At 29.3% G+C, this 19,659-nt stretch overlaps 2 protein-coding genes across 2 annotated transcripts; one reads left to right on the top strand and one right to left on the bottom strand.

Moving 5' to 3' along the window:
• Window positions 1–523: 523 nt before the first annotated feature.
• Window positions 524–5,733, bottom strand: LOC137830010 (outer envelope protein 39, chloroplastic-like). The gene is made up of 11 exons (XM_068637077.1): window positions 5,677–5,733; window positions 5,489–5,546; window positions 5,373–5,408; window positions 5,011–5,158; window positions 4,132–4,296; window positions 3,930–4,000; window positions 3,768–3,846; window positions 3,540–3,655; window positions 3,040–3,187; window positions 1,104–1,173; window positions 524–773 (listed from the first exon to the last, which is right to left on the bottom strand). Exons 1-11 carry the CDS (start codon window positions 5,708–5,710, stop codon window positions 616–618), a joined length of 1,083 nt encoding a protein of 360 aa, XP_068493178.1. The 5' UTR covers window positions 5,711–5,733; the 3' UTR covers window positions 524–615.
• A 9,682-nt stretch (window positions 5,734–15,415) lies between these two features.
• Window positions 15,416–17,011, top strand: LOC137830009 (LOB domain-containing protein 16-like). Its single transcript, XM_068637076.1, has 2 exons — window positions 15,416–15,876; window positions 16,320–17,011. The coding sequence occupies exons 1-2, from the start codon at window positions 15,562–15,564 to the stop codon at window positions 16,647–16,649; spliced, it is 645 nt and encodes a 214-aa protein (XP_068493177.1). The 5' UTR covers window positions 15,416–15,561; the 3' UTR covers window positions 16,650–17,011.
• The last annotated feature ends 2,648 nt before the right edge of the window (window positions 17,012–19,659 follow it).

Genomic DNA, 19,659 nt, shown 5'->3' with positions numbered 1-19,659 from the left:
AAAAGATGAACTAGTATAAAATTATTAAAGTTTATGGTGTTAGTTTAAATAATCAATAAAATTGAAGACTAAAGAATATATTATGTAAATAAGACTTTAATTTATTAAAATTTATAAAAGTGATTAATTTAGTTGATAGTTATAAATCTATTTCAGGATTGTATTTTTTTAGTGTAAAATAGTGAATTCAATAAATATTGACATATTTTATTTTTAGTATAAAAAAAATAAAATTTAATTTCGTTAATTTTCTCTGCGTTTAATTTAATAGTTAAGGAATCGAACATGTCTTTGATCTACAGTTTTCCTTTCACACTAACATAAGATTTCATTGCATATTAACTTAATTTTCTTTTTAATAAATATATTAATAATTATTAAAAATTAATAAGTTGTGCTTCATTATTTCAATCATTAACAAAGTTTAAATAAAACTAAGATAATTAAAAAATATATATATATGTTCTAACTATTTTTTATTTGTTTTTGTAATTACTCTTTGTTATTGATACTGGAGACATGGTTTAAAACCTTTTTGTATCATTCACCTTTTATATTCAAATTAAAGAATGAAGAAGCCTAGAAAAATTTGGCCACATTTAGCCGTGCTAGCTTTTATAGAACCAGATCGCTAATTCTGAAATATGCAGTTCCTTTCTGAAAGGCATTAATGGCATAATCAACTTGTATCTGAGCCAAGGGGGTTTTGTATCGAATGCCACCCCCAATCCCAAACCCAATTCCTGGCTTACCATGTCTCTCTCCTGGATTATCTGCAATTAATATCATTGGACCAAAATGTTAAACGTAACAACTAAGATACAATTTGGCACGTCTCAAGTGTTAAACAAGTGGTAGTGATAGATATAGCTCCTAGTGCACAATGGCACAGATGACAGAGAAGAAAAAGATTAACTTAATTAACACCCAATAAAGTTAGGAATACAATCTTGTGTTATTTCGGAGATAAACTTTTTGTTAGTATGAAAAGGCACTAGTGATCAAAACAGAACAAAAGGCTACTTAGAATGCTAACATGGCTTAATGTGGCCAATTTATTTTTTTTGCAGAGATAAATTTCTGAATGATTAAAGGAAACTCACTCGGAACTTTATGACTACTCCATAGGTCAGACCCACAGTCCAGGAAGATAACACCTGTTAGTTTCTTGCTCTGCAAATAGAGTAAAAAAGGTGATCAGCAAAACAATAATTGGTAGAAATGCTTATAAATGAGTCACGGTGGATATTTATGGCAAGTTCAATCAGTATCTAGAGAAGATTCTGATTTCTTTAATTTGTTTTGAAGTATTAAGGTCATAACATCAGCACAATATTTTGCACGGAGAGTAATTTTAAAGAGGGTGACAACAAGGGTAAATATGTGAAGAAGGAGAATAGATGTAACCTTATGTGCCCTATGTAGAGGAGGAGGAAACTGCCATCTGTTCTTTTGCTGTAAGCTAGTTAGAAAGGTGTAGAATATGTGTGACACATAATCAACCTAAAGATAACTTCCAACAATTTTTTCTAAAGTAACTTAATAAGATTGGTAATAGAGTTTGAAGGGGTGTGTGTTATTTGGAATGTGTGGAATCATAAGAATAAAGTTGTATTTAGGAATGTAGGAATGGCAGGGTTGATACCGAAGAGATATTTTGTATGACTCAGATCAAAGTATGAGCTTGGATCAGATATAAATATCCAAAAACAGGCTTTTTCTTGTATTCAGATTGGCATTTATGTAGATCTTTGAAGTTAAAATCAAAGAGGGAGATCACGGACTGTGCAAGGACACTAATGGTGGGAACATGTATCTGAGGTAGGCTAGTTGAAATGTTTGAATAGGTTTCTCTTGGTTATGATATCTGCATCATCATATATTTACTTATCCATTCTGGAATGGCAATGATGAATTCTGGAATGGCAATGATGCATAAACCATATTTTTCTTGAATTTGGGATACTTCGGTAATTTTGATAGCAGTCAGCCCAGGTCTATTGTTGTCAATGTGTATCTAATCTGAAAAGACAAATAGTGTAGAACAGAACTCTTAACCAAAATTGTGTAGGGATGCAGAGGAATTAATAATCTGCAGACAACTACACAGAAGGGAAGCCAGTTCTGTTGATGTAGTACGTGAAAGAATTAAGAGAAATATCCCTAGAAACAAGCAAAAATCATATCCAACATGACACTCAGCTACAATCGTCCAAGATCAAACTGCAGGCTTCTAGCACAATGAATAGGGACTACAACATTCAGAGTAGGAAAAAATTGTAGAAGTAAGGTGGCACAGTGACACTCAGTTGCCCAAGATCAAACTGTAGACTTTTAGCAAAACGAATAGGGACTACAGCAATGAGAGTAGGAGAAAATTGCAGAAGTAAGGTGACACAATGGAGTATCATATAATAGTGTTAGTTTTATACAATAATTTATCACAAAAGGAATCTAAACCGTGGAAAAAAAAAGATCAATTACAACATATTCAAACTAGTTTGGTAATCAAGTATGGACATAAATGATGGAAAAAAAGAGATCAAATACAACATATTCAAACTATGGGTGATCAAGTATGAACACAAATGACTATAGACGGTCAATAGAGTTAAGATGTTTAATTAAAATATGCTTAGATGTTTTGTAGGGTAAGACTGGGTTACATTATTATGAGTATTGAGAGAATTTTATTTGGTTGTTGATGATCCCAGTACATCTATTTTGGTTAGAAAAGTAGGTTATGGAATATAATGTAATTTTCCTTATCCATAGTTTTATGTGTACAATGGTCAGAGCACTTAAGTGTTTCTTTAGTATAAAATTTCTTGCTGACAAAAAAACATATGACAATTGCTAATAGCCAAAAGGATCTAAGTACCGAGAAAAAAGATGGTTGTTGATTATCTGACTTTCTAGCGTCATAATGAAAGTCATGCTTGTTGTCACTTAAAGTAAAACTTGGAGCAAAAAGTTTTCATTAGAGTGTGTGCACGGAAGAAAAATGAAAAATACAGAGCAGAGTAATGAATATTATACCAATGGGATTGACAATTCACTTGTGGTTACCAGACACGATTGTCCAACGCCAATTGCACCTTCACCATAGCCTCGCACACTACTGGGACCACCGATTGCAAATGCTTGATATGGAGCAAAGGATCCCTTAATTGTTCCACCACTCATCCTGTCAGAATATATTGCAAAATTGATGCAGGTTATACAACTGCTTCTTTTTGCTCTTAACTTTATAGCTTATTTATCACTTTGTGTACATCCTCTATTGTTTCTGTTCATCACCACAAAGTTTTGGACTCTAAGTTTTTGAAATAAATTTATGTTTAACTCGTCCACGTTAATCTAGTTATATACTGAAATTTAACTTTATCTCTAGTTAAAGTAGAATTTTAAATACATGGACCTGACCAATCTGTAGTTGATACATGTTCAAGACTAATAACACATAATAAAACTTCTCCGAGTCATTTAGCTAGTGAGAAGGAAGGAATGCATATATTGAAAGTGGAAAAAGAACTCACCGTGAGCAGAACAATGCTGGTCCAAGTTTGATTCCTCTTGCAGAAGAAACTTCAAGCCGATAGTAGGTGAACAAGGTTGGTGGAATTGGAGTTCCTAGTTCCATCTGGACACTAAACTGAATACAAACAAGCAGTTAATAAACTAGAAATAACTTGCACATAAATATTGGTTGCACGTTTGAACCAGGAAGATCTAATTTCTGAGTCTCAAAGAAGGTAATTACTTACATCAGTAAAACCGTTATCATTTTCATCTTCAAATCGAGATTCTTGTCTAACCACTATGACGTTATCAGATGTACCTCCACTGCGTGGAATTAAAGAAGGCATGGTAAGTCAAAATTATTCAAAACAGGTAAATTTTCTGAGGACTGAAACAAATTCATCAACCTGTGAGTCAGTTGAAAACCATCACGATCTGTGCTTATAGAGCGGCCTCCATCGTGTGAAAAGTGAAAACGCTGCACAATTCATCGTATATTCATTGTCCAAACCCAACAAAGATGACCAAGAATATTCTCTACGTTAGAGAAACGAACGCATGATACAAAATAGGAATGAATGAAAACCAATATTAACTAACTCCTCCAACCTTAAAGTATACGCTGGTTGCTTTGCCTTTGCTCGAATCAGTTTCAGAAGGCGCAACATAATCAAACCCTATCCACAACTTGGACAATCTTACACCTTGACTTTGAGAGTGGCGAAAATTATTCATGGGAATTCCATAGATTCCAACCTCGGGTGAAACTGAATGCTATGAAGGATAAACTTCAATGTCATTGTATGTCATTGTGTTAGGGTGAGAAGAAATTGTTTGCAGGTACTTTATGTCAAATACATGATCATATACATCTAACGAATACAATATGTACACAGGAAAAACAGTGATTATACGAATACATTTGTAAATTCAACTCTAAAAGTTATTCCAAGAAAATGGCAATTGAAAAAGAATTGAATCTTCCATGTATTTTTTTTACCAATATTCATTCTCCTTTCTTCCTTTGTTAAACTTTCATGCATCTTCTAAATTCTTATTGTTTTTCACACCCTTTCTCTTACTTTTCATAATTTTATTTTGAAAACGAAAGTATAATTAAAATACTTGTTCATCTAATGTTTCGCATGATAGATGCGATTATTCTCCTTATTGTTATAAGAATAGTAATAATATGCTTTTATTAAAGATTTATACTATTTCAAAGATTGATATTAACTAAAAATTAAAAAAAAAAACATAACTTAAAAATTGCTAACCATTATTTTTAGAATTCAAATTTTACATAAAACACGTAGTTTTAAGCTCCTTGATTTCTTGCAAAGTTGTTGAGATAAAATCTTTATAGGAGAAAACAAAAATATACATTTTTATAAATTAAAATAAACATTTTCTTACTTTTTATCTAGTACATGTGTCTATATAAAAGATTGTTTAATTATGAAAAAAAAAAAATCAACAAGTACAAACCTTAATGATGAGGGAGAGGGGACCAATATCTGGAGGTCTAGTATGGTACCTATACGTGACCAGTAGGTCTGAATCATGCAGCCCCTTGTGCCATGACATATCTAGCAAATCACTGTAGTGATTTAGGCCAGGGTGCTTCAAGCGAAGGCTGCAATTAAACAAAGAAAATTGTTAATGGAGTATACAACTGTGATTTGGTTAATTTAATTTGAAAATTACTTTATTTCAACCAATTTTTTTTTAATTGTAATTTAATAGGGGTTGTAAACATTTTAATACTCTTAAATAAATTCAAATTCTTGGTTACACCTACCAATTTGAGTGCGAGTACAAAAATTAATAAACCAAACCAAACTTTATACCTGCCAGTAACCATAGAAACTAGAGCTCTGGAAAGCCTGTTGAAGTTCATGAAAAACAGCATCAGAGAATAACGCAGCCAAAACATTCTTAGTTTAATTATAGAATCGACAAAAACCTGTGCATGTGCGAAGTACATAGTCTTCTAGTGAAATCAACTCCAACGTGTAGCTTTGCTGCCATGCACAAAATGCACGATGAATACAATTACTCGGTAAGTGAATATTTAATTATATGCACTGTTAAGCAATGAGATACTAAAAGAAAATGACAAATAGAAAACAAGAAGTTTGAAGAAAATCGAACATCTTCCAACATGGACACTTTTGTTTGCTCCCATTTCTCTGAGTCCTCGTTCAACAAGAATTGATGAGGAAAGAGGGAGGATGAAAACAGTATTTCGTAATACATATCAGTTGGAAAAGGTGAAGGTTCCATGCTTTCTACCTTTGAGATCCTTTGTTTGACATAGATGACAAGTTTTGTCACCTCGATGCTTCCTCGGATTTCTTTACCTCGTTAATGAGAGGTTCCGAGAATAAATGCTATGATATTTTTCCTCAAAATGGTGTTTGGGCATTCCACCAACCATTTCACAATCTACTGTTAAGAATAATTTGATCATTAAAAAATATTTTTTATATTTGTAAAAGAAAAGAAAAAATAATAATAAGATAACAAATATTGTGATGATTTTTTTTCATAAAATATTTTTTTTTAATAGTATTGATATGGTCCTTAAAAAAAATATAATCATGATAGGAGAGTTGACAACTTAAAAGAGAATTTGTTGAAAAGTCTTAAAGATTAGGATATTTCATAGTATATAAGTGAATGTAAATCTCATTTTATAAGGTTGAGTTAGGCTTAGAATTCCCTTCTTAATATGTCATTTAGAGTCTATTTTAACAAGAGATTAGTGGACTTATCATATTACCCGCTATTGGACTAACCATAATTATATAGTCTCACACAAGTTTGTAGTATCAGTTTGAGTTAGATTTAAAGTTCACTTTGATACACATATTTAAATCTTGTTAGGTACCTTAAGAAACATGGATGCATCTTTATAATGGTTGGAAGTACGATATCCAACAAAAATATCATACAAACTATAATAGCCTCTCTTTTTTTACTATGAAAGCAAAGTCCATTGCTTGTTTTTCTACTATTACACATAAATTTTGGTTTAAAAATTGATCATGATTCTCCAAACTTTTCTTTCTATTTTTTTATATTATATGTAATTATATTTTAATTCTTTAAAATTCTATTTCAAGAATTTTCCAAAATTATTTAAAGAGTTTAATTCTTCCAAAATTTTAGTCAAACTCCACAAGAATGGTGGATTTCATTGTTAGATCACTAGGGATTTTTTTTTTCTTCTAATAATAGTGTTGTTGTGTTTCATAAAAAACAATAAAACTTTTAGAGGATCTAATAATAAGTATTTTTTTTTCAATAATAGAACAATAATATATATACAATGGTACGAAGGTGTACAAAATATAGATACCATACTATAAGAAAAAATAGTTTTAACGAAATTTTATTTTTTACATTATCTAGAGTTAAAACTTCTATTAGTTAAGTCATTTACTCAGAGTTGTAGTTCTTCTGCTAAACCACCCCTGAGGAACGTGTTTCCCGGAGGTCTTTTAAAACCTTAGGAAAAGACTTTCAAAACCCCTATTAAATACTATGGGTTTAAGAACCTCCATAAAATACCATGGGTTTCAAAACCTCCCCGTAAAATACGATGGGTTTCAAAACCTCCGTTAAATACCATGGGATTAAAAACCTCCGTAAAATACCATGAGTTTCAAAAATTTTGTAAAATGACTTGTCGTTTGAAATAACCTTAAATCCCATTTTCCACCATCTCTAACGATCCTCCTAACTTTTCTCTTCCACCGTAGACACTACTATCTGACACAGGCTCAATGGCTACTGACGACAATCCTAGCAAGGAATCACAATTCAGCCACACTTATATTTATTATATCTAAGGAGAAGAAACACTAAATAAGACACTACCTTACTATCCCAACTTGAGTCACAAGCCACTGTTACCTAACTCTGCAACAATTGGTGTTTATCATTGTTTTATACATCCTAAATAATTGTATTATTTATTAAATGTGGGCTTCAAAACCATGTGTGTTCATGGCTAAAGATTGCAATAACATATTGCAAGAAGAAATTAACTTTATTACTTCTCACTTTCACAATGAATTAATTATTAGATGCATTTTAAAATAAAAGCCTTAATTTAAAATGTTTTAAAATTATGAGAATTAAATATTAACAATTATAACTAAAACTAAAATTGCACATAAAATATACGTATATCAAAAGCTAAAACAAAATAAGTCAGACTTTTTGAAGTATGAGCTTGTAACAAAAAAAAAATAGGAATTATATAAACCAATTACCATCAATCATAAAAAAATATGTAAATATTGTTGAAATACTTATTATTCAAGATTAGTTGTTGAAATATTTATTATCCAAGGTTATTTTGCTGAGTTTTTAAAATAAATGTTTGAAACTAGAAAACTTATTTGTAATGTAAAGTTACACCTTCAAAATTTTAGAGAATTTAGTTATAAAAATATATAAAATATATTAAAAGTATGTAGTTTTTAATTATTTATTTATAAATAGATTTAATTATTTTTATTTATTGAATTTTGGAAAATCTTGAGTGTTTTATTGAGCTTCTACAATAAATCTTTGGAATTTAACGAAGGTTAAAAAAAACATTTGTTACTTTGTTGAGATTTTAGAGTAAACTTTTAAAGCTTAACAAAGGTTAAAAAGACTTCCATTAATTTGTTGAGGTTTTGGAATAAACCTTTGAAATTTAACGAATGTTAAAAAAATCTTTGTTATTTCACTAAGGTTTTAGAATACCTTTGGAATTTAACGAGGGTAAAAATATCCTCCCTTATTTTGTTGAGGTTTTAAAAATAAACATTTGTAATTTAACGAAGGTTAAAAAAATCTTCACTATTTTACTGAGGTTTTAAAATAAACCTTTGAAATTTAACGAAAGTTAAAAAAACCTCTGTTATTTTGTTAAAGTTTTAGAATAATCTTTGAAACTTAACAAATGTTAAATAAAACTTCCATTAATTAAATTAATTTTTAAGATTATATTAATCTTCGCTAAATAATCTTTATTAATTTTTTATTTTTTTTAGTGTCAGTGTTTGAGTTCTTAACCAAGGGACACCATCTCATGTATTTCAAATGATATGTTTAAAATATGAACATTGTGAATTCTTTTGAAATTCTAGGTTAATGGGAGCTTTAACTTTATTTCTGTTCTCTTTTACATTGTTGAATTTTAACTTGAATTTTGAAAATAATATAATAATCAAAATATTTTACACTTAATGAATAAAATATTTGATGAACTTTATATTATATATTTAATTGTATACTAGAAGAAAATAATTAAATATCAAGTAATTTAAATATTAAAAATAATTAATTATTATATTAATAAGTTAAATATCATTTTATAAACTAAAAAATATTAGTATTTAAAATAGTTTTTATTATTAATAAAAAAACTATAAAATAATTTTTAAATTGATTAATTATTTTTAGATATTAATTATTTTATATTTTAAATTAAATTAATAATTGTAGGATGGATGTGTTTTTTAAATAATGGTGAGTACTTCCTATTTTCCTTTAACAATATAACTTGCTCTTTGCACTTGGAAATGATGATGGTGGCACTTGAATTAATAACAGATCATGATAAAGTCATGGAGCAACTATAATTACAAGTTATCTAAGACAAATCTTAGGTTACGTAGGATCCGTAGATTCATGTCGAGGAATGAGGATGTAGGGGACATGCTCTTCACTCCATCTCTCTATAATTTGTTTAAAAAAATATTTTGAGAAGTTTTTTTATAATGAATATGACAAAAGTCAAATGACCATAATTTTGTTATTATGTGCACCTATATATACTATAGTTTTAAAAAATAGATTCTAGATACTGAAGGAAATAATTGAAAAAAGAGTACTCCATACGAGATGTTTTAAATTAAATAATATTATAATTGAGTAATGGATGAGATTATAAACTATACTAGTACATCTTATTTCGATATTTTTAAGTGTTCAGGGTTAAGTTTTATTCTGATTCATTTGGTGTCCCCTTTACTGTATATATTAAAAAATATATACAAATATTTTTAAGAGATAATCACATATAATCTATTTTTTTAATAATTTCTGTTATAATTAAGAAAATAATTAGAAATAAAGTTCCTGTACACCAAGAGAAATTATTTCGTAAAAGACATATAAGGTTGTTTAATTATGTTTTATTGGAAAAATGGATTTGGCGGCTCAAAACATATAAGAGTGGGACTCTAAGTATGGTGGGTAGAAAAGATTAAGGGACAAAGATAAAAAGTGCAAGTAATCCCTGTGGTGGAGGTATTTATAAAGAGTGTGAAAATTAGAGGAATGGGAGAATAAGTTTGAAGAAAAAGGCATGTGACAATTAGGTGATGATGAGAAAGAAATAAGATTTTGGGAGGATAAGTGAGTAGATAATGAAGCTTTAAAGGACTCAGCAACTAATGCAATTGTTGGAAAATAAGAACCTAACTGGGGAGGGAGAGATCATGGATTTGGAGGGATGAGGAAATTGACGAGTACACAACATATATCTATCTTAAGCAGGAAGCACACGATGGAAATTAGGTTATGTTTGAGAGTTTTTGGAAGATAAAGATGTTGCCAACAACACATATCACGTCTTGGAGGGTGCTACAAAATAGAATAGCTACTAAGAATAATTTATTGAGACGTGGAATAGACCTAGAAAGTAGCTTATGTATTGTGTGTGGAGAGAAAGAGGAGTCGATAAGCCATATATTTTTCACCTATAAGGTAACTTGGAGTGGTGTTTGTATTGGGCATGGCTAGATATGTCCTTAGTCAATCATTATGATGCAAAGGAAAAATTCATGACGTTTAAGCCAATAAATATGAAGAATGTGTTCAATAAAATTGGGAGATATGGGTAGCAATTATAGGAGAAATATGAAAACATATAAATATATACATCTTTAAGAAAGGAAAAATAGATCATATAGAGGTGTTCACACTGACATAGAGAAAAATTTGGTCATGGATTACAGTTAAGGAAAAACCAATTGTTTTCACTAATTCAGAATTGTGCATGGAATCGTGGAGTTTTATGAAATATTTGAAGAAATAAGGTAGTTTAATAAGTGCATTGGTTGGCTAATCTGCTTCCATTTTAGAAAGGTTTTGCTGGTTTGGTTTGGATTAGAGATATCAATAGAAGAATTGCAAAGGGGGCAAAAAAAAATAGATGGACATGGACGCATTGTTTTTAGGATTGGTGTTTAGACTTATTTATGAAACTCGAAAGGAAGGAATGTGTAGTAGGGTAGGATGTTCTGATACACCATAGAATTTAAATCCAAGTCCAATAATTATTATCTTGGATGTAGAATTAGTCTTAGTTCAGCTTTATGCTTTCTCCCCATGCCTTCTTTTTTATGCATTTAATTAACCATTTTCCCTGCTTTTAAACAAATCAAAACACTTTTCTTTCTTTCACAACCTCCTTTTTTTTCTTCTTTCTCAAAACAAGGTATTCTACTATGACAAGTTATTAATTGTTTTACTTTAAAAAAAAACATCATAGTTTACTTCAATTTAAATGCAAAACTGGTTATCTTGGATGTAGAATTAGTCTTAGTTGGAGGTTTTGTTTAAGAGTTGAAGCAGGTGATACAGCCAACAAATAATCTTATGTAAAATAATAAAATTAACTTTTGATAATAATTTCAAAAGATAACATTTTTAAGATTATTTATAAATGCACCTAGCTTTTAAAATTAAACAATTTTTTTTTCATTCAACCCCACATGTTGATTCGGACCCAGTGCTCTCTGAATGGAAAGTTCCCCAACCCAACAAACCACACGATCAACTTCAAAATTAAACAGATGAAAATAAAATGTATACATTTTACGTTTTTTATATTTTCATTTTCATTTTAAATGTTAATTGTATAAATTGGATGATAGCTAAATCCATAACAAAATGAGTAATTGTTTAAAGGAGTAAAGTTCAAATTTTCGAAAACAAAGTTTTATATATATTATATTAAAATAGCAATTTAAATTCTTAAAATTAGAAGTGAAAGTAACAACGTAATGAAGAATCAATATAAGGATATAAAAATGTAGCATTAAAAAAGAAGTGTGGGCAACTAAAATAAACAATAGAAAGAAATGTCTAAAAAAAGAATTAATTAAATAAAATAATCATTTTAGAAGTTCTTCAACTCTTATCCAAAACTTCAACTAAGACTAAAAATAATCATTTTTAATTTTGCATTTAAATTGAAGTAAACTATGATTTTTTTTTTTAAAGTAAAACAATTAATAACATGTCATAGTATGTTTGGAGAAAGAAGAAAAAAAGTAGGTTGTGAAAGAAAGAGAAGTGTTTTGACTTGTTTAAAAGCAAGGGAAAATGATTAATTAAATGCATAAAAAAGAAGGCATGGGGAGAAATGATAAAGCTGAAGTTTTGATTAGTGGGATAAGTGGAAGTGTTATTTTTAATCTAAAGTGATATGTGATGACTAGCTTTTACTTTTCAAAATTCAAACTACATTCTCTTGTATCAGTGAAGACAGAAACATAAATTTTTTATTTTGTGAAGCCATGGAGGTGCCTCAAATGTCAAAGGAAATCAAAGGTTTAGTTTCACCTACAACTTCATTTCTCTTAGGCTTGGTAATCACTTTTGCTAATCATTATTCATTTACTTTATTTGGATTAAGGACAATAAATACAAACCCCAACGACCATTTATGTTCATGTAAAGATGGGTTATTGAACCTTGGTGTTCTTAAAATATATTAGTTTAACTTTTAATTTTAAAGTAACTTTTAATAAAAAATCATTTAATCATACTTTAATTTAAATTTATCCATATATTATAAATTTGGATACTCACTTTTGAAAAGTAGGATCTTTATTTTTTTCTACTTTGTTTTATATAGTTAACTGACTTTTTATGTTTCTTTCCTTTTTTTTCCTTATAACAAAGTGATTAATTTTAGATTTTTATCTTTTTAAATTTAAATAATTATTATTACTTTGGATACTTTTATTATTTTAAACTACATCATCTTATTTTAAATTAACAATTAATATTATTATTACGAATATATTATTAACTTCAAACTTAAATTTTATTTTAAACTAGAACAGAATTTTATTGCTTTTCAAATATAATTATTATCTTTAGACTAAAATTAAATAAGTATTATTTCGTACGAATTTGATTCGTTAGACTATAATAAAATCATTTTCATTTCTATAACAAAATAATTGCATATAAAAACTTCCTTACTCCATAGAAATATGAGCATTACAAGTCTAGTTATAATATATATATATATATATATATATATATATATATAATATCCCAACTATGACACAGTTAAACATGGACTGGTTCTTGATTTTAATCAGTCATGTTTTTTTAAAGAATTAAGTTTTCCAGACAGAAAGTCAGAAGAGTCAATTATTCATTAATTAAATTATCCCATTTGTAAACAAAGTTGGGTACTTAAGCTAGCAGAAAAGAAATTAAACTTAATAAAGTCAAGTTATAATAATGAAAAATACTCAACAAAAAATTAATTAAAAAAGAACGTGTAAGCTTAAAGCAGCTACTGTTATCTGTGCATAATTTTATGGAATCGACAATTTTATTGATTTTACATTATTTATGGATATGATTTAGTTCCCACGATGGAAATCTATCGCCAAAAAGACAAATAAAATCTTAAAAACAACCCGTTAAGGTTTTATACTTTTATTCCGAAATATTATTTTTTATTTATTAAAGTTTTATAATCATTTTTATTTTTATTTAAAGTTCATTGTAACTTAATTTGTATTTTAAAATTTATTTTACATTTTTTTAAAATTTTATTTTCTAAATTATTCTCTAAATATATTAATATATGACCAAATTTATTTTATTATATTAATTAAAAAATTTACAAACTTTCTTCTGATTTACTCTCTTTCTCTATTTTTTTACCTTTTCCACACTCTTTCTTCTACATAAATTTAAATGAAAATAAAGTTGTAGAACATAGGTAATCTTTGTTTTTATTTTTATTTAAATATATTATCTTGAACCGACATAAAACATAAAAAACACTGAATGACGGAATGAGCAGGAAGTTGTCGGTTGACTTTACCGGCAGCTGGCAACATCTAGGTACGGCGTTCGGCGGAAAAATAGACAAAAATTCACAAGGCTTTACCAATTCTGAAATTCAACTAACCGCGTTATAGTTAACCATGGAATTCAATTTAATCACATCCGTGTATCAACAAATAACATCACATCTGAAGAACTTTAACTAATCAAATCAATAAAAACACGTAAATATGCTTTTTAATTGAGTTTCTTATTTTAAATTTGTAAAACAATGCTTTTGTTTTTTTAAATTACTTTTCTTGTCTTTTCTTAATATTATATTATTAGTTGAATGAAATAACAAATAACTAGCATGTAAATCCTTTAAAACATTCTTAAAATTTATAAATAAAATTTATTTATTTAAAATAAATATCAGGGAGTAAAAATAAGAATTTGAAAAGCTAGAGGAATGATAGTTAAAGAAAAATATTGTGAAAGAGTTAAAACTAAAATTTCACACGTTTTAAGTTTAAAAACGATTGATTTTAAATTGTATAAAGAGTTTTTTATGAAGGCTAAATTAAAAAATATATATTTCCCAAGTTCCTAATTTACTTTCCTTGTTATCTCTATAAAAATTCTAAAGTAAGATAACAAATGCCCACCCTTATTATAATTTCAACCGTTGTTAGTCAATTAATAAAACAAATCAATTTTATTTCAATAAAATTAAAATTTAACTAATCATTTGGTTCTTGCATTTCTTCACACGTATGTTTTAGTTTGTACAAGTAGATACTTTTTAGATTTTATTTATTATGTTAGCAATTTTTATGTTTTAACTTTTGCGACAGTTTCACACATATGGATAGAAACTTAACAATAAGAATTATTTTTTTAATGTTACAAGACTTAACTATCTACTTTACTAGGATTAAATAAATTATTAATTTAATTTATCAAATTCTTCCTACACCGTACTAATCATTTCATGCACCTGATCCACCTTTAAAATTTTCAAAATAATTCTTCATTTTAAATTTAAATATCTAAAATTTAAAAAATATCTCGTGGAAATAGATTTCAAAATTAAAATCTTATTTCGGAAAAAACAAATTTGGAATGCAAATACGTTCCCAAAAAAATCAGAAAAAAACCTAAAAATACATTACAGGATTTCGGATTTCAGAAAGTGTTATGATAATCTAAATCTGAAATTATGTTCCGTTTAAAAAATATTTTTCATTTGTATTTCCTCTTTTATTTAAGAAAATCGGATAGAGAAAGTAATTGTTTAATTTATGGTAATAAATTTGTTTTAAATTTAAAACTCTTTTTTTTAAGTTACCCCTATGGTTAATATTCCTCTTTTGGTTATAAATATTGTCAATTATTGATTTTAATTGAAAACATTTTTAGTCCAAAAATAGTTAATACTACATGTATGATTATTTATGAAGACGCAAAAGATAAATGTGTGATGAATAAAAAGGAGTAAAAGTTAATAAAATAATACTAAAAAATGAAGTTGAAGGTGTAAGATATATATTGGATTTGACCTTGAGGGTGCATAGATAGTAAGAAGCATTAGGGTAATTACGAGTCAAAATAAGAAGCTAAAGGAATTGAAAAACTTGTAGTGTGTTGGGTGTATGATTGATGAATGTCCCCTTAGAACCCTACACACGTGCCTCCCATGTCGACCATTTACATTTGTTACAGGACACTTCCCTCTCTTTCTGTCTCTTATTCCCACTCATGTCCATCTCCTTCTCCTCTCTTCACCATAAATAAATCCCCACATTTCTGCACCATTTCCTAGTCTACTCGTGTGCTTCCCTCAAATTTTTCATTCACTGCTTTCACCTCACACGCACACTACTCACAATAATAACAATATTATTACACTTCCATTATTATTCTAACCCAACCACACGCACGTGCGCTATGGCTTCTGCAACAACTGCAAATGACGCTGCTTCGGCTTCTTCCTTTGGATCTCCCTGCGGGGCATGCAAGTTCCTGCGAAGAAAATGTGCTGCTGACTGCATCTTTGCACCCTACTTTTGCTCCCAACAAGGACCTGCTAGATTCGCAGCCATTCATAAGGTTTTCGGGGCTAGCAACGTTTCCAAGTTGCTCTTGCGTATACCAGATAACGATCGTTTTGAGGCAATGGTCACAATCGCTTACGAAGCCCAAGCTCGCATCAGAGACCCTGTTTACGGTTGTGTCTCCCATATATTCGCCTTGCAGCAACAGGTACACTTACAGATTACAGATTATAATGTTTATCTGTACATTTCCATGTTTTAGAAACATTACATGATTTTTGTTTTCAGCATTATTAAAAATGTACGAGACCCTCTTTCAGAGAAAAATAAGATACGCAAATGGATGTGGATGATGATAATAGTTTTTTATTTTCAGTATTAAAGCATAAAAACTGTGAAAATTAGAAGGAAAAGTGGTTTATCGTCGTTTGTTTCAATAATTTCTACATAATATGTTTTTTCATAATTGATGAGACACTTATAAATAATTGGATGTAATTTGGTTTGTCCTCTCACTATTTATATTTTGGTAATATGATTCTTTATTGACTGCAAGTAAATTTCTCATTATTGACTACAAACAAATTTCCCACTGATTGGTTATTTTTGGTTCAATTTACACAATTAGTTTTTGTGTTGGTTTATGTGTAGGTAGCAAGCCTGCAGGCAGAGCTAGTGCAAATGAAGGCACAGCTGGATCAGAACCAGATGGTTTGTAGGAACTTGGAGAATCATTGGTCGGAGAATGTTGGACAACCATTGAATCCATTATGTCCCACTTCCATGAATAACCCTATTTCTCCTCAGAGCTCACTTGATTCAATTGATTACAGCAGCAGTATGAATGATGGAATGAGCATGCAAGATGTACAAAGCGGAGAGGATTTCTCATTCCAAGCTTGTTCTTGGAAAAGATCATATAACAATGACTTGGGTGAGCTGCAAGAATTGGCACTCAGGATGATGAGGAAGTGTGATTAGGCTATTTTTGTCTTTGTTTACCATATAAGGTATATTCCTTTGGTGATGAATTTTTGCCTAGTGTTGTATATACTGACGATCCAGAGTAAACGTGTCATCATAAATGATAAGCCTGAACCAGCTAGCATTACAGGCTTTTCTACTTGTGGATTCATGCAGAAGACATCAAATTTTTGAATACTGCAAAGTCTTTCTTTCTCTTGCTCTCTGACTTCCTTTCCTATATTGCATTATATTTTCTCAAATTAGTATAGTAATTAGCTTCCAGTGTTTGATAAAATGTACTTTATTTGAAATATGTACAAGAATAAAGACACATCCTTGAATTACAAAACAGAGAATATTATTCATTGGTTTGCCTTTGAAGTTCAAGAATGATGCTTACCACTGTCCTTAAAGTTCACGAGAAGTTAAAGATTAAATAAGACAAATATATCTAGAATTCTCTCTTATCATCTACATATTAAAATATTAAGTAATCTTATTTGACCATAATAGTTAAGACGTTTTATTCCATATTATAGGGCAGAGGTTAAAATATATATAGTAGTTCTACATGAAAAGTTTATTTACATGTATCACCATATGCATTCTGTCCAAAGAAAGCCAACACATTGTCACTATCTTAATGACTTAATTAGTATTACAAATTTTGAAAGTAACTGGGTGGATGAAAGATTTTTCTTTCAAAATTTCTTGAGGGAATTCCATTATGTTTTATTTCAACCTGTTTCTCTTGACAGATAAACACAAATAGACCTCTCTTGTCTGTCCTTATATTCCATGCTAGTATAAGCAGTCATATTCGCAATAATTGGTGGTTGAAAAAGAAAGTATATATATGAATAAAATTTTTGGGAACTAGTTCACAAAGAAACGAAAAAGCAACTAAGGGGACCAAAAGATGCACGAGCCTTAATCATTCCATTCAAGTCCGTTTGTCTGTAAAACTTCTCAAAATGTTTATGTTGCCAAAAGTTGGAAATGATCAGTAACTTAAGTCAAAAGTTATCAAAGTGCTATGTTTCGATCCAAATGCAATGTTTCCTTGGCTGTATTGATGAGACTTCTTTTTAGGACTTTGCTTTCGAAAAAGAACGAATATATATATATATATATATCCTTAAATTATTCAAACATTTTTTAATTTCTCTTATCCTTTCTAATCACGTTACTTACGAAGAAAGCTTAAATATATAATAATAAATATTATTTTTCAATTAAAATTATAATTAATTCACATAATAAAATATCTCATCGAATATTTATGCATAAGATAAAACTCTATTATCAACATACATACAATTTTTTTTATAAGTATTTTTAGGTAAGAAATATTTAATAAATGAAATGAATTCTTTAAATATGAAAGTTAGTTTATGCATAAGTTAATGTGCTAAAGTTTTATGTAAATTTTTAAAACCTTTAATTTTCTAACTTATAAGTTGGTTAAAATTCCTTTATCTTTTTATTTTTTATTAAAAACTATTTAAATATGTCCAGAGAATCATAAGTGTATGTTCTAATTATAACTGAAATTTTATCTAAAAAAATATGCAATAAAATACTCTATCAAATGCTTATTATTCTACCTTTTTTTCTTATGTTGCTATGCATTCACTTTATGATAGAAACTAACATGACTCATTGTAAAAGGCAAGAAGGCAAGCACTGGACCCCACTTAACTCGTTTTGTAAATTTTAACAAATAGGTTTACCGAACTTTGAGTGTGTTTTTCTATTAGTACCTAAACACTCCTGATTTTGTACACAAATAAGTAGACAGAATGTTTCCTGAATTCAATGTGTAGTCTACATCACAAATTTGGGAGCATGCTTATAGCGTCCATTCATTGATGTGGAAGATTTGACAGAATGTGTGTTGAGATAAATAGGTTAGTGTGTTAAGGACTCCATTCAATATGTTTCAACTGTGGTCTCAATGTAGGTGATTTACTGGTAGCAGAAGACGATTGCCTCCCATGGCTTGTGTATGCTGCAACATGCTTATGTCAGCAGCCCTAAGGTAAATCTGGTGAGGAATTATTTTTACTGTGATTCTAATTTAAAAAATTTTATTTTAATAATTACAAAATTCATAATTGATTTGGTTAATATAAATTTTAAATTATTTTATTTTAATAAAAAATTATTTATTTTTTCAGTTAATTTGGTGCATGGTGGTGCTATGCATGCAATGGATGATGTAGTTAAAAGGGGAAGTGAAATATTGGGCAAGTACAAGAGGAAGATATTAGGAGTGATCCTACCTTTATATAAATAATGAAACTATAACACTTCTCTTAAACACCCACTTCAAAGAGAGGAAGATAAGTCACCACCTAACAAAAAACCAAAACTAAAACAACCACAACCTCAAGAAGAAATAACAAAACAACACACAAAACAAACAAACCAGAAACTGTCTGAAAAAAACACCCAACCTAAACTCACAAACAACCAACACTCAATCCACACAAAACAACCAACCAAAGACTAATAGAATCAAACAACTTAATCAAATTCAGACAAGACAAGGGGGCAAAACACCAGTCAGAGAAGGACAAGTGAGCCGAAGGAACTTTAGATGTAACCCAAGACCAAAATTTTAATTGGGCCAAAGAGAAGATTTCAGAGTGATCCACCACTTCGCCATTGAAAATGACCTTATTCATATGACTCTAAATCTCCCTTACCACATCAATCCACACGCTCCCCAAAACTGAGTTGACAGATACAGATGCATTACATATAGAGAACTGAATGAAATGTGAGAAGGGATCAATAGGAGCAGCCGATACCAAACCTAACCACGAGAGACACTAATTCCAAACTAACCAAGCAATTATACAACCAAAGAACAAATGATTCATAGATTTCTCTTGTAACCCGCACAAACAACAAAGAATACTTTTAACCACCACCCCAGACCTAGCCAAATTAACTTTAGTGGTAATCTTATTTTCCAACACCCTCTAGGTCGTAACCTGTGTCGCAGGTAGGGCCTTAC

The sequence above is a fragment of the Phaseolus vulgaris genome, chromosome 7 (assembly GCF_000499845.2).
Source record: "Phaseolus vulgaris cultivar G19833 chromosome 7, P. vulgaris v2.0, whole genome shotgun sequence".
NCBI lineage: Eukaryota > Viridiplantae > Streptophyta > Magnoliopsida > Fabales > Fabaceae > Phaseolus > Phaseolus vulgaris.
This window is presented reverse-complemented; position numbering and strand designations above follow the sequence as displayed.

Coding starts and splice junctions, on each gene's coding strand:
- LOC137830010 (XM_068637077.1), bottom strand. CDS start 5,710: ATGGGAGCAAACAAAAGTGTCCATGTTGGAAGAT. Junction 4,297..5,010: donor CCCTCTCCCTCATCATTAAG/GTTTGTACTTGT, acceptor TATCCTTCATAG/CATTCAGTTTCACCCGAGGT. Junction 774..1,103: donor GAGTAGTCATAAAGTTCCGA/GTGAGTTTCCTT, acceptor TATTAATTGCAG/ATAATCCAGGAGAGAGACAT.
- LOC137830009 (XM_068637076.1), top strand. CDS start 15,562: ATGGCTTCTGCAACAACTGCAAATGACGCTGCTTCGGCTTCTTCCTTT. Junction 15,877..16,319: donor TATTCGCCTTGCAGCAACAG/GTACACTTACAG, acceptor GTTTATGTGTAG/GTAGCAAGCCTGCAGGCAGA.